At 40.6% G+C, this 14,049-nt stretch overlaps 1 protein-coding gene across 1 annotated transcript in view; it reads right to left on the bottom strand.

The window, feature by feature from the left end:
- CEP72 (centrosomal protein 72) overlaps nt 1–12,397 on the bottom strand; it is a 67,491-nt gene extending 55,094 nt beyond the window's left edge. The window contains exons 1-4 of the mRNA XM_044419081.1: nt 12,223–12,397; nt 10,828–10,955; nt 9,183–9,375; nt 571–685 (exon numbers count right to left, since the gene is read on the bottom strand). Of these exons, the coding sequence (XP_044275016.1) occupies nt 571–685; nt 9,183–9,375; nt 10,828–10,955; nt 12,223–12,397 (611 nt within the window). The remainder of the gene's footprint in view (nt 1–570; nt 686–9,182; nt 9,376–10,827; nt 10,956–12,222) is intronic.
- Nucleotides 12,398–14,049: the final 1,652 nt, after the last annotated feature.

Below are 14,049 nucleotides of genomic sequence, written 5' to 3'. Positions count from 1 at the left end.
TTTATTAATCCAAATACAGGATTTCAGCTAAATGCACATTGCTCCCTGAGTATCTGATTTATAATATCCATTGTACATAAGGTTTCCTGGCCAGAACAATTGTAACACATAGGTTACTTCATACATATGGTCCATTCTTTCAAACTGACATGGAAGTGTCTAGGTATGCACACATCATACATCTGTTGAATGAACTGAACTGGTTGCCTATTATCTGATGAGCCATGTTCAAGATTTTTTCTTGACAAAATCCTAAACAATTCAGGCACAAGACACTTTGCCTATTGCCTTCAACTATATATCCTCAGAGAACTCCCAAGATCTTCCAAGGAGACTTTATTAATCATACCAACACCAACTGAATGTCCCCAAGTACCAGTATGTAAGCAAATGCTCTAAGAAATGCTGCCTACTTTTCTAGAACACTTTCTCTAGTATTGCTTAAGACACAGAAGTTTTGGTGTATTTAGGCTTTTCTTGACTTGTAAAGGACTATAGCACATTCATTTCACTGTGCTGTAATTCTTTAATTATTATTCAAACTATTATTAAAACTTGTTCTCTTCTTACCTTCCAGTTGCAGTCTCTTTTGGTAAAACTGAAGGCTTCTTAAATTTATAAGCATCATTTGTGGTGAAATGCAAGAGAGATGCTTTTCGTTCGCTATCTCTTACAAAACGATCATCTAAAAAAGTAATTCCCAGAAAACAATAGTTAATGCATGTTAATTATTGGAAACTTGACATCAGAATATGCCACAACTAAAAAAACAAACTTCAAACAAGAAAAAGATTTACTTATAAACAATGAGTCCAGACAACCCTCTCTACCCAGTTTAAAGGAAACAGATATAATTGGGATGGAGGAATGGGGTCAAATTATGATAAACAGAATCCTAGTCTAGCCTTATTTTTAGTTACCAGGCAAATGCTGAACAGATTTTGAGAATTAGTGATGGATTCTCCCTCATTAGCATATCAGATTGCCCCAGTGTCAGTTCTGTTTCAAAGGCTTAGGGGAAGGGTTAGGGTTACAAATAAGTGATTTCCTTATTGTAGTTATTTTGCTTTAAATTGAAAAGGAAAGGAACAAGTAATGAAAGACTCTTCCCCATATGCAACAGAAACCAACACTTAGACAATCAAGTCAAGATATTCCTTTTCCCATATATACCTACCTGCCCATTGAGATCTGGGCATGAGATCCTTCTGAACAAGCCATTGATAAAGGAAATAAAAGGGATGGCAATCAGAAGGAGGGTCTTCTTGGTGGCTGTTCCCCCTCTTCCTAGAGAGGTCTGCCAGGCACCATCAGTACTTTCATTTTGGTGCCAGGCAAAAACTGTCCTCTTTCATAGGTATTTTGACACCTGATTTTACCAACGTGTCTGTAAGAACTTATTATACTATGAGCAGTTCCCCCCACCCCCGTAACTAGGAATTGTAATGCTGGTCTGTATTTTATTGTTATTAGTCACTTAGAGTACACTGTCAGATTATTCAGTGGCCCATAAATTTAAAAATAAATACATGAATATTTAAAGAACAATTAATTGAACCTGGTTGCAATCAAACTGGAAGAATTTAACTAGGCAAAATTCATGAGGAGAATATTATCTGTTAAAGTTAAGGAGTCCTTAAAACCATAGTAACTACAGCTTCTTGCAAAGTAATCATCACAGATAATGTTGAGGGCAGGTTGTGACCACAGGGGACAACACTGAAAAGACTGCATGGCAATAACTTAATACTAACATAATGTATATACTTCATCAAACCTGAGCAAAGAAGGCCATCTTAGAAAGATGAGATAGCAGGGAAGCACTTTTTCCCCCAATTAGGTCAATTTGCCAGTTGTGATGTTTCTGGAAATTATTCCCCTACTTCATAGAATTAATAGAACATGGAGACCTGCTGCTTCAAGTGACACTGCTGTCAGTAAAAGGGGTGGGGTTCTTACAGGAGGGCTTTATCAGCATCAGAAGATCAGAAAGACCTATACTGCTGTTATTTTTACAAGGTGTTTTATTTCCATCAGACCTTTGAGATTTGAGGTTTACTCTGCTTATTTGTGAGCTGTCCCGAGGCTATGTAGCAAGGGGACGTCATAAAAAACTTAAATATTTTAAGTGTGGTTTTAAGTAGCATTAATTTGACTTCCTGTGATCTTTCTGTGCAATCTGACTTGGAAAGTGTACTTTAAATGAAATAATGGCCTCAGAATTTAAATATGAAATAAATAACATACAGTTAATACAGAAAATAATTTGGGACAGTCATATTCCATCATACTACTTTTGGGCACTCATCTGAACACAAGACAGCACTCAATTTAAAAAATCAAGGCTCTAACTTGCTAGAGCAGGGGGAGAAGAGCTACTTCAGCACTTCTGCAGAAAGACTAGCTACCTTTAGTTCTCTCAAATGTTGCTACAGCAGGCTAGCCAAACTGTTTCAGCCCCATTCGGTCTTTATGAGACCTGGCTCTTTAAGAACTGGTACCCAAGTCTGTTTGTTTGTTTTTCTCTTCCCTTACTCCTTTCTGCTTTTGATCAGGATGGATTTGTTTATTCTGTAAGCCCCTCTGGGAGCATTTTCAGCTGAAAAGTGGGCTGAAAGTATATTTAAATTAAATTAATGTTTGCAGCTAAACTCACAAAGGCAGCACCAACTTGTGTGTAAATATGCTGCTGATAAGAGTGGTTTCCTGTAAACTGCCTTTTTGAATCTCTTCTCTACATTTGACCTAATAGACTAAGGCTGGATCGTGTTATTTCAAGCAAATATTGATAAACGTCTCTTATTATTAAGGCATTATGTTCCAATACTTGTAACCATAAGAGGAAGAACGTGTCAGGACACATGGCACTGGGTTCACAAGGACACATGTATTAACACACATTAACCTAACAGGATCTGCAATAACTGTAAACATTGTGTGGGACACTATTAGCATAGGAGATGCTTGACAGTAAACCTTGCTTGGAAGTAGGCTGAACTGTACCTATTACTTGGAGATTATGCAACAACAACCTTATCCCTACTGGCTAGATTTCTTCAAGTACCGTGAGGGAGGCCACCCAGGATTCCTCTCCCCTGCAACCAGAGATCCATAACTCTGAGTGGCTGAGAGAAAGAGCTTCTAAGAAGTTACATGTACCACCCATTGGACCCAACTTCCCTACCTGGCAAGTCTCAAGAAGTCATCCTTACCCTAGAGCAGTGGTGGCGAACCTATGGCACACATGCCACAGTGGGCACGCAGAGCCCCCTCTGTCAGCACGTGAGCCAAGTTGCCCCAGCATCACCCCAGCAGCTGAACATTGGAAAACAGCACACCTAGGGGCCATGCGCATGCGTGGAAAGGAGTAGTGGTGCCAGGCGATGACATCACAAGCTGCGACACATCACCTGCGACTCGTCTGAGTTTTCACATGGCCGGTCAGTGCACTGCCAAGGAGATATATATATATATATATATTTGCTTGGACTGGCTGTTTTCAGGTTTTATTGCAGTGTTGGCACTTTGCAATAAATGAGTGAGTTTTGGGTTGCAGTGTGGGCACTCAGTCCCTAAAAGGTTCACCATCACTGCCCTAGAGTATCTCTGTCTGTGTTGTTTTTCTCATACAGCCCTGCAGTTATATCATAACCTCCCCCTGATCATGCATCATCATAGTCCACCAGGCAGACCATGAAAATAAGTCTAAAAGTGTCAAAGTGCCAATTCAGTGACAAGCAAACAATTCCTACTAGACTGTGAATAATCATCAAATCACATACTGCAACCCTAGAACATGTGAGCGGGATCTTAAGGCATCAGTAAATGAATATTTAATAATCCACCCTGGACTATTTAACTCAACAGCCCAAATCATAATGGGCAGGCATCTGTACCATTATTCTACTGGCTACAAAGTCACCCCTGCACAAACCCATTTGGTTCAGGTGGAGGAATAGTCTTGACTAAATTTGAGAGGTCAAAGAGATTAAGTTCCTTCTATGCAAAGAAGGTGGCCAACACGTTTGCCCTTTCAATTTAGTTTTTAAAATCAACAACATTCTGAGAGATTTATATCAATATTCAACCTACAGATTAACACGACTAATTCTGCATTGGATCAGATTGTGTGGTGGCTGTGTGCATGAGCTAGGGTTTTATTAGCCTTTGTACACCAAAATATTTGACATTTCAAAGAACTGAATTTTTATTTGAGCAGTTTTGATGAATTTATTTTTCTGTATAATTATATTGATTTAACTATAAAATAATTCCAAGCCAGTCTGAGTCTGGTGCAAAATCAGAGTATAAAATATTAAGGGAGAAAGAGAAGGATATACCCAATTGAATGCAGAATTCCAGAGAATAGCTAGAAGAGATAAGAATGCCTTCTTAAATGAACAGTGCAAAGAAATAGAAGAAAACAATAGAATAGGGAGGACCAGATATCTCATCAAGAAAATTGGAGACATGAAGGGAACTTTTCATGCAAAGATAGGCAAGATAAAGAACCAAAATGGCAGGGAGCTAACAGAGGCAGAAGAGATTAAGAAGAGATGGCAAGATTACACAGAGGAACTATACAAGAAAGAGCTTAACATCCCTGATAACCACAATGGGGTGGTCACTGACCTCAGCCAGACATTCTGGAATGTGAAGTCAAATGGGCCTTAGGAAGTCTGAGCAACAACAAAGCTAGTGGAGGTGACAGTATTCCAGCTGAGCTATTTAAAATCTTAAAAGATGATGCAGTAAAAGTGCTACACTCAATATGCCAGTAAATTTGGAAAATTCAACAGTGGCCACAGGATTGGAAAAGGTCAGTTTACATTCTGATACCAAAGAAGGGCAATGCCAAAGAATGTTCAAACTACCACACCATTGCACTCATTTCACATGCTAGCAAAGTTATGGTCAAAATCCTACAAGCTAGGCTCCAGCAGTATGTGGACCGAGAACTACCAGAAGTACCAGCAGGATTTCAAAGAGGGAGAGGAACTAGAAATCAAATTGCCAACATATGCTGCATCATGGAGAAAGCTAGGGAGTTCCAGAAAAACATCTACTTCTGCTTCATTGACTATGCTAAAGCCTTTGATTGTGTGGATCACAACAAATTGTGGCAAGTCCTTAAAGAGATGGAAGTTCCAGACCATTTTATTTGTCTCTTGAGAAACCTATATACAGGTCAAGAAGCAACAGTGAGCACTGGACACAGAACCACTGATTGGTTCAAAACTGAGAAAGGAGTTCGGCTGTATACAGTCACCCTGCCTATTATATGCAGAGCACATCATGAGAAAGGCGGGCCTAGATGAATCACAAGTTGGAATTAAGATTGCTGGGAGAAATATCAACAACCTCAGATATGCAGGTGATACCACTCTAATGGCAGAAAATGAAGAGGAACTAAAGAGTCTCTTGTTGCAGGTGAAGGAGGGGAGCACAGAAATTAGCTTGAAACTCAACATTAAGAAAACGAAGATCATGGCATCCTGTCCTCTCACTTCCTGGCAAATAGTTGGGGAAGAAATGGAGGTAGTGACACAATCTATTTTCCTGGGCTCCAAGATTACCACAGATGGGGACTGCAGCCAAGTATTTAAAAGACGCTTGCTCCCTGGGAGGAAAGCTATGGCAAATCTAGACAGCATACTAAAAAGTAGAGACATCAGCCTGCCGACAAAAGCGCGCATAGTCAAGGCTATGGTTTTCCCACTTGCAATGTATGGATGTGAAAGCTGGACCATAAGGAAGGCTGAGCGCCAAAAGATTGAGGCCTTTGAATTGTGGTGCTGGAGGAGTCTCCTGTGAGTCCCTTGGACAGCAAGGCGATCAAACCAGTCAGTCCTAGAGGAGATCAATCCTGACTGCTCTTTAGAAGGCAAGATACTGAAGATGAAACTCAAATACTTTGGCCACGTAATGAGAAGGAAGGACTCACTGGAGAAGAGCCTAATGCTGGGAACAATAGATGGCAAAAGAAGGGGATGGCAGAGGATGAGGTGGCTAGATGGAGTCACTGAAGCAGTTGGTGTGAGCTTAAGTGGACTCCGGGGGATGGTGGAGAAGGCCTGGAGGAATGTTGTCCATGGGGTTGTGATGGGTCAGACACAACCTCGTGACTAACAACAACAACAACACAGATTTGTTGCCTGTGCTGTAAAAGTCTGCAGAATTTGAAGGAAATATGTCAAAACAATCTCAGGGTAGTAGCAAACAGACCAGAGGTAAGCAACTTGTACCTCAATAATTCCATCAGTCCTATCTTGCATAAGCAATGGTAAGGACTAATGGGAATTGCAGGCCAAAACATCTGAGGAATGGCAAACTGTCCACTGAGGTCTAGACAGGCCTCACGAAAGGGCTGCTTGATGCTCAGTCCTCCACTTATGGCACTACAAGCTATGGGAGGCTTTTATCATTTTCCCATCCGGATTATGGTGATGGAAACACTAAAAATAAAAGTTTCAAGGGCATGGATAACATTTATATAACTGTGAATCAAAAAAGTGATGATGGAAGTAGGAAAAAGGAAGACTTGGGAAGAATTTTCACCACAGCAGAGTGGCAAGTGTCCTTGAGAAACATGGAATGATTACCTCCATGCCAGGCTACGTATGGGGTTTTGTCTCCCTTTTGTTAACAGGGTTCATAGCCATTTAAGGGCTGGAGGTCAGAGAGCTAAGCATACAACTTGTGATGTTGGCAACATCACAGCTGTTGGGCACACTTCCCTAACCCTAAACTGCCTTCTGGGATTAAAAGAGCATGGTTTCAGTGAAATCTATTACTGTGCTGGGCTTTACATCAAAAGAAAGGTAAGCACAGGAATCAATATCTATTGCCATTTGCAAGCCCTGGGAACTTCTCCAGTCCAAGAGAAAAACTAATAATTCAAGGCAGTGGATGACTGGAGGAGAGTCTAAGGCATTCCCCCCTGAAAAATTAGTAGCAAGACTGCCAAGAACTGCATGGAAGTGTAACAAATTCATTCAAGAGAGGTAGGAAACAAAAAAGAAAACTATTTCTTATCAACACATTTATGTATAACTACTGTGTAAAGTAAGGCATATGTGTTATCAATACATCTAATAAAATTACACTTAATAATGAAATACAAATGTCGAATAGAATAAAGCTCCCTTTCATATGCAAGCAATTGTAAAATTGTTCAAAGGATTGCTGTATGGGCAAGGTTTGGCTCTTTAGTCATTTGCAATCAGACTCTGTAAACTGAAATCAACCTTCCTTCCCTTCTTGCCTTCCAATATGGAACAGCCAGGCTGCATTAGCCTTTCTCCTTTCAAATTAATGACATTAATTAACAGTTGAATTCAAATAACTGGTATAACTCAGAAGAACTTTGATAGGATAGCCACAATTAACCATCTTCTCCTTTTCCCCAAGAGTTAAGTGAAGGCATTTTGACAGTGTCTGCACATGTGCATATTGTACCTGTTTGTAAACACATTCTGGTAAAGCTCAAGAGCACATACAAGAGGCTAACCATTTTGGTGGGACTAACAGCTCAGACTCTGATAACAAGATGACTGTTGAACACTTCCAGTTCTAGCTGCAGTCCAAGGTCTGGCATACCCACCTATGGGGAAGATTAGCTCAAGGGCAGCCAAGGGGGCTAGTCAACCCACCCATGAGAATGGGGACAAGCAACAACATCCGGAGGGAAGAGATTAAGAGATGGGCGGGCGGGCGGGGGCTATCAGATGAGAAGTCCCTGCCTCATGAAGAGGTGGACTTGACAGTCCATCATCACAGTCATAGGGTGGCTCAATTGGGATCTCTGAGGGAGAAGCACAGGCATGCCCAGTTCCACAGTGCTCCTCCCCACAGGGACAGAGACAGGATTCATAAGGAGAGCTTAGGGTGAAGACTATCACAGAGGGTTCAACATTTTGCTTTGTGTATGTCCAGAGACTTGCATGTAAAATACAGGCATTTGGCAAAGAAGCACTGGTGAGACTATTACTTCTGAGAGGGAGAAGCACAGCTCACAACAGCACCACACAGAAAGCCAATCTCAAATTCTTGGTATATACCAGTCAGCAATTATTAGCCTGCAAGTGGAAAGGAACAACACTATACCAGCTGCATGAGTTGCTTGTGGACTTCCACACTGAATTCACAGTGTTAGTTTTAACCTTTAAATCTTTAAATGGTTTGAGCCCAAATTACCACGGAATGCCTTCTCTCCTATCAGCCTGCCTGTACTTTGAGGTCATCAACAGAGACCGTTCTCACTTGCCTACTTCCCAGGGTAGTTAGTCTGAAGAATCAAAGGGCAAGAGTTTTTCCATTGGTGGCTCCACACCTCTGAAGTCAGCCTTCTTCAGGGGTTCATCAGGCCCCTTCTTTAAAGGTCTTCAGGAAGGCTCTGAAGATGCAGCCTTCAGGTTATGAGAAAATCAGTGAAAACAGGGTGTAATTTTTACTGGTGTAATTTTTTATAGTTTTATAATATTTAATACTGTAGATTCATTACTTGTATATTTTGCTTAGTTTTTCTCCTGTATACTGCCTTGAGAAGGTTTTATTCATAAAGGTAGCCTCCAAATAATTTTAAATAAATTTATATAGTTTGAATGGTTCAGAAAGTATTGCAAGAGTCCTAGTGTACTTATTTAAAAAGAAGGAGCAATTGTTTCCAGTTGTCAGACACAAGATACATGTGCTTTTAAAAAAATTAACCTATTCACATTCCAAATTTTAAAGTGCATGCCTAAAAATGTAAGATGTAAAGGAGACATTTGCACGGCAGGAATCACTTCCCCTAAATACTTTGGGCAGGGTAGTCTACTAATTCAACCACTGAAGAAAAAAATATTCCAATCACACAGTGTTTTAAATACATACTGATATGGTTCTGTTGGGTCACTTTTTAAAGATTGTTGTTAGTCGTGAAGTCGTGTCCGACCCGTTGCGACCCCATGGACAACATTCCTCCAGGCCTTCCTGTCCTCCACCATCACCCAGAATCCACTTAAGCTCACACCAACTGCTTCAGTGACTCCATCTAGCCACCTCATCCTCTGCCATCCCCTTCTTCTTTTGCCATCTATTGTTCCCAGAATTTTAAAAATAAACATGCTTAAATCCCAGATTCAAGTGCCAAATCACAACTATTATATTAACTAGAAAAAATACACAGCCAACCTGCTTACCCAACTGCCTGAGATTAGGAAGCATGTGTACAACAAAAAGACGATAATCCGATTCATTTTTAACAACCGGATTCAGCCGGAGATCCACATTCTTCAGTGCTGTTAAAGTATGGAGTCGAAACACTTCTGACAATGTAGAAATACAGTTGAAGTAGAGATTAAGGTTTTCTAAATATGTGAGATGCTGAAGACCCTGTTAACAGATAAAATTGTGTGTTTATTCCCATCTTACTATGTCAATAAACCATGTTTACTCTTAATATAACATCTTGGAAAACTTGAATAACTACTGCTTACTCCTTGGTGCCCAGCTACAATCGGATACAGTAGTACCTCGGCTCACGAACACCTCAGTTCATGACCAAATCAGGTCGTGAACAGAAATTTCATAAAAATTTTGCCACAGGTCACGAACTCTGCATCGGGTGACGATTGCAAATGCGCCTGCCTTCCCTGCACAGCGCGATCATGCTGGTGGGGAGGGGAGAGATGGCCACGTTCATGCTGGGGGGGATGGCCACGATTGCACCCATGTTTCCTGCCCGAGTGTGCCCGCCTTCCCCCGAGCATGCCCGCAATTGCGTCAGTCTGCCCCCACTCCCCCCCCAGCACGATCGCTGGGGCGGGGAGATGGCCGCAATCTTTGTTGTTCTTTCTCACTTTGCTTCAAATTTTTGTGGGTAAAAAAAATAGTTGTAGAACGGATTAACCTTATTTACTTTGAACCTTATGGGGAAAATTGACTTGGCTCATGACCAATTTAGGTCACAATCAGAGTCCTGGAACGGATTAAGTTCGTGAGCCAAGGTACCACTGTACTTCAAGCAAAAAATCAACAGAGACTGCTCTTGAACCAGCTAAACTATTGATTAACTTAGCTAATTCTAAGTAATCTGACTGAGAGTGGTGCCTTCAGGTCCTTTGTCCTAAAATTATTTAACAGGAAAAGCAATGGAACTGAACCTAGGACTTCTGCACACAAAGCAAATACTCTGACATGGAACTATGGTTGCAATTCAATGGATTTCAATGCCTCTGCATTTAAAGAAGCACAAGCTACTCCAAAATTTCAGAAGAAAGTAGAATTACCAATCACTTGAACAAACCAGGTGAATTGAGTCTGAAATGGTAATTTAGTTTTAAATCTGATCATCATCATCTTGTATCTGTTCCAGGTCTAATTGTAAGCAGTGGTACTAACCTTTAAAACTCTAAACAGTGTAGGGTCAGTTCACCTGAAGAAGTGCAACTTCCCATACCTATCTCTGAGGCCTTCCTAAAGGTGCCCCCACTGCATAAGGTAAAGCAGGTAGCTACTAGAGTGGCTTGCCTGCTACCTTTTGGCAACTGAAGACATTTTTTTCCTTTCAAATTTTCATCTTTTAGTTATTAAAAAAGTGTTTTTAGATCTTGCTGTCATCCTCCATGGTTGGCTATACCTCGGTTTTATTTGGTGGCTATTTTGTATCAGATTTTAATTTTTATATGTAGAGATACATAGGTAGGTAGGTGTATCTATTTATGGGCTTAACCTTTATTTTGTGAACTGTCCATAGAATTTTGGTTATTGAGCCGTAGAGAAATGCAAGAAATAAAGTCAATAAATGTACAATTGAAAATGTTCAAAAAACAAATGATACCTTACCTCCAAGGAGGTCAGTGCATTGCGTGAGAGATCTAGAGATTTCAGGTGGACAAAACTTTTCAGAGCATTTCCTAAATGAGTAATCTTTTCATGATAAGTTCCAGGAAGGGACAATGACCGAACATCAGCTGCAATAAGAAAAGTGCTTTATATGACAGATTCATATCAACAGCACTCAAAATATCATGGGTATTTATTAAGGAAATACTATGTGAGTTTGAAGTTCCACAGAAAATTTCACACTACCCAAACACTGAAACAGCTGTATTTCCCCTAACAACTAATCCTTCTCCCAGGCATAATATATAGATGCACATGACATGGAGTTCTGCCATCACACAGCCAATTCCCATGCTTCTTCCAGCATTCACCAAGTATATGGGAGGTTCAACCAATATTTCTGATATACAGCAATCTGGATTATGTACAGGAACTTTGAATATTTGTGTGCATATGTGTGAGCGTAAATATTATTAGTAATACTTTCAAGACAAGTTCAATGTGTCTCTGTGTGACTTTTTGTTTTTTGGTTCATGGTGTTTTGTTTTTCCACTTTTTTCCTGTATATGTGTTTGTAGGCCTACTCTCGAAATTATTTCAAATAAAAGAAATGGTTTAAAATTCCTGCAGAACAGTAAGAGTTCATAACACAACATTATGATAACACAACCAGAAACCATTCATTTCTTCATCCTCTAATGGCAGCTAAGAAATGACCAAAATGACACAGGTCATTGGCATCCATATCATTCACATACCTGTTATGCTCAAGCAACTAAATTCTATTAGGTGATTTAAAAACAGTAAATATATCCTTTGGCCCACATCACCACATCATGTTTCCTATTGGCCAAACTAGCATGGTCCCAATGTGTTGAAGGATAAAACATGTTAAAGGTGAAATACTCCTGACATTAAGTTTCATTATAATTAACGTGGAATGACTTAAGATCTAATAAATCATCATCTGCATTTCCCAAATGGAAGATAGCAATATTGTCTCCTACCCTACAGCAACCTTCCCCATCTCAGTGCCCTGCACATGTGTTCAACTGCAACTCTCATTCTCAGAAAACAAAACCATTTGCCATTACGCAGGCCGTAGCTTCATTGCATCTAGAAGGAGGGCCCCTAAAACTTTGTGGGCGGGATTCTAGCCAGGCTCCGCCCATTCCCCTCTAGGAAGAGACTGCAAATAGAGAGGAGAGGTCCCTTAATCAATCAACTCGCGCCTCTCCAATAGGATCTCGCGCCCGTCCTCTGCCACCCTCTTGCTGTACAAACCAATCGGTTCTCTTTTGCCGCTTGATTAAGGGATCTAAAAGCTAGTAAACGGCAGCCAGTAAGGTTCGAAAGCTCGGGCTGCTTCCCGTATCTCCCCTGCTAGCCAGTCACCGAGATTCTCGTGGCACAAGCTGACTCTCTCTCGAACATCGTGCTCCGTCAGAGGTTCTCCGTCCGTTGCCATCATTTTCAAACCGCGCGCGTGAGCCCTGCCTTTGCCGCTACAAGACGCCCGAGGAGACACAGCCGGGAAGAGGAAGTACGGGCACTGTGTTATGCTAATCATGGTGCCAGAAAAGCCAATCAGAATCTGCCTGAGGCTGAAGCGTTGTGCTTTTTATTTCGTGTTCAGACGCCCTCAGTTTCTAGGCTCTAGTTGCTGAGCAACGGCCTGCCTGCTCGCTCGCTCGCTCGCTCTCGTACAGCGGAGATGCGGCCTATAAACAGTCTTTTCTAAGTCTTTAAGGTGTTTCCCTTTATCGGGGTTTCTGAGCGGGATGTGCCAGAAGATCGCCTGTACACCACTCCTACGGTAGCTTCACTGTTTAATTTGGCTGGACAGATGAGTAATAGCAAATCTATCCATAAATAAACGATGAGGCAGCAATCCTATGACCACGATGAATACATTGGGATTTACTTCTGAGTGGACAACAGCATTGCGATATCAATCCTGGCTGTACACTTACTGGAGAGTAGCAAACCTTAATTTCTGAGTAACGAATGAAATGGCGCTCTAAATCTCTTTAATTTTAAAACATAGATTCTTTATGTCTCAGTTTAAAAGACAACTCCTGGTTAGGAATCAGTGGGGCTTATAAATATGCTTAGATTTGGCAGCAGTGTGACCTAAGGCAGCATTAATTTAAATATATTTTACAAGATTATAGGGCTCATTTATTGGTTATTGCAATATAAGGTTTAGGTGAAATCCCATTATGCATTGCGATAAAGTAGCAACTTTAACACTTGTGCTTTGGCCTTTTTATTTGTTTGTTGGAAGTACTGATAAGCTGCTTTTAGGGCCAAGCCTAGAACAACATAAAGGAAAGATAACAAATAAAATCCAGGGTGCAGTCATACACTGCCTTAGACAAAAGTCTTAACTCCCAACAACCTGTAGCAAGACTTGCTTTTGGGGGAATGCTGGAAGTTGCAGAACATTTTTTTTTTCTGTCCAAACAAGCATGGGAGTGTGGCCTAACCATATCAGAAACTTAGATTTCTAAATTAGTTTGTTTTAAAGGGGCTCAAAAATCTTGCACAAACAACAATATGTACAAAAATCAGTAAAAATTACGATAAAATTAAATGGCAATGGGATATGAAGGCCCCAACCCAAATCAGTGCAGCATGTTTCTGTGAATGAAAAGGCTTCCACACATTTAATTGAGAATTTACAGTAGTTTCTTGAGATGGGGGTGCACTGTCCTTTCTTTTTGACTTTATACATTTCTCTGCATTCCAGGCCTTACAGATTGAGCACATATAACAAAAGGGTTAAGCTATTATAAGAAAATTTGGTGTCAATCAATCAAGTTTCTCACCATCTCCTAATAGGGATCTTAGCACAAGCAGACAACCCTTCAGTTACCTGGACTGGGTTTTTTTGGTACATATTTAACCAAGGGAAGCAAGGGATTTAGTCACAACTCCATGCACTGTTAACTGTAAGGCAATCACTAATGCATTCATGTAAGACCATTCTTAATCTGATCTTCACATGAAGCAAGAATTCTTCATTTCATTTTTCTTATCTGAATGTTCAGGCCTGGTATTTCAATAACTAGTTTGTAGTCTCACGATTCAAAACATGGATTTAAAGGCTACTTGGGTTGTTGTTGTTGAGTTTTGGCAGGCCCAGGATTAGAGTTTTGAAAGGGGAAGTTCCTTCTCACAGCCATCCACAGGGTAGGAGCTTGTCAGCTAGGGACTTCA

The sequence above is a fragment of the Varanus komodoensis genome, unplaced genomic scaffold (assembly GCF_004798865.1).
Source record: "Varanus komodoensis strain SLA01 unplaced genomic scaffold, ASM479886v1 scaffold10, whole genome shotgun sequence".
Taxonomy (NCBI): Eukaryota; Metazoa; Chordata; class Lepidosauria; order Squamata; family Varanidae; genus Varanus; species Varanus komodoensis.
The sequence above is the reverse complement of the archived record's forward strand: the minus strand, read 5'-3'. Positions and strand labels throughout refer to the sequence as shown.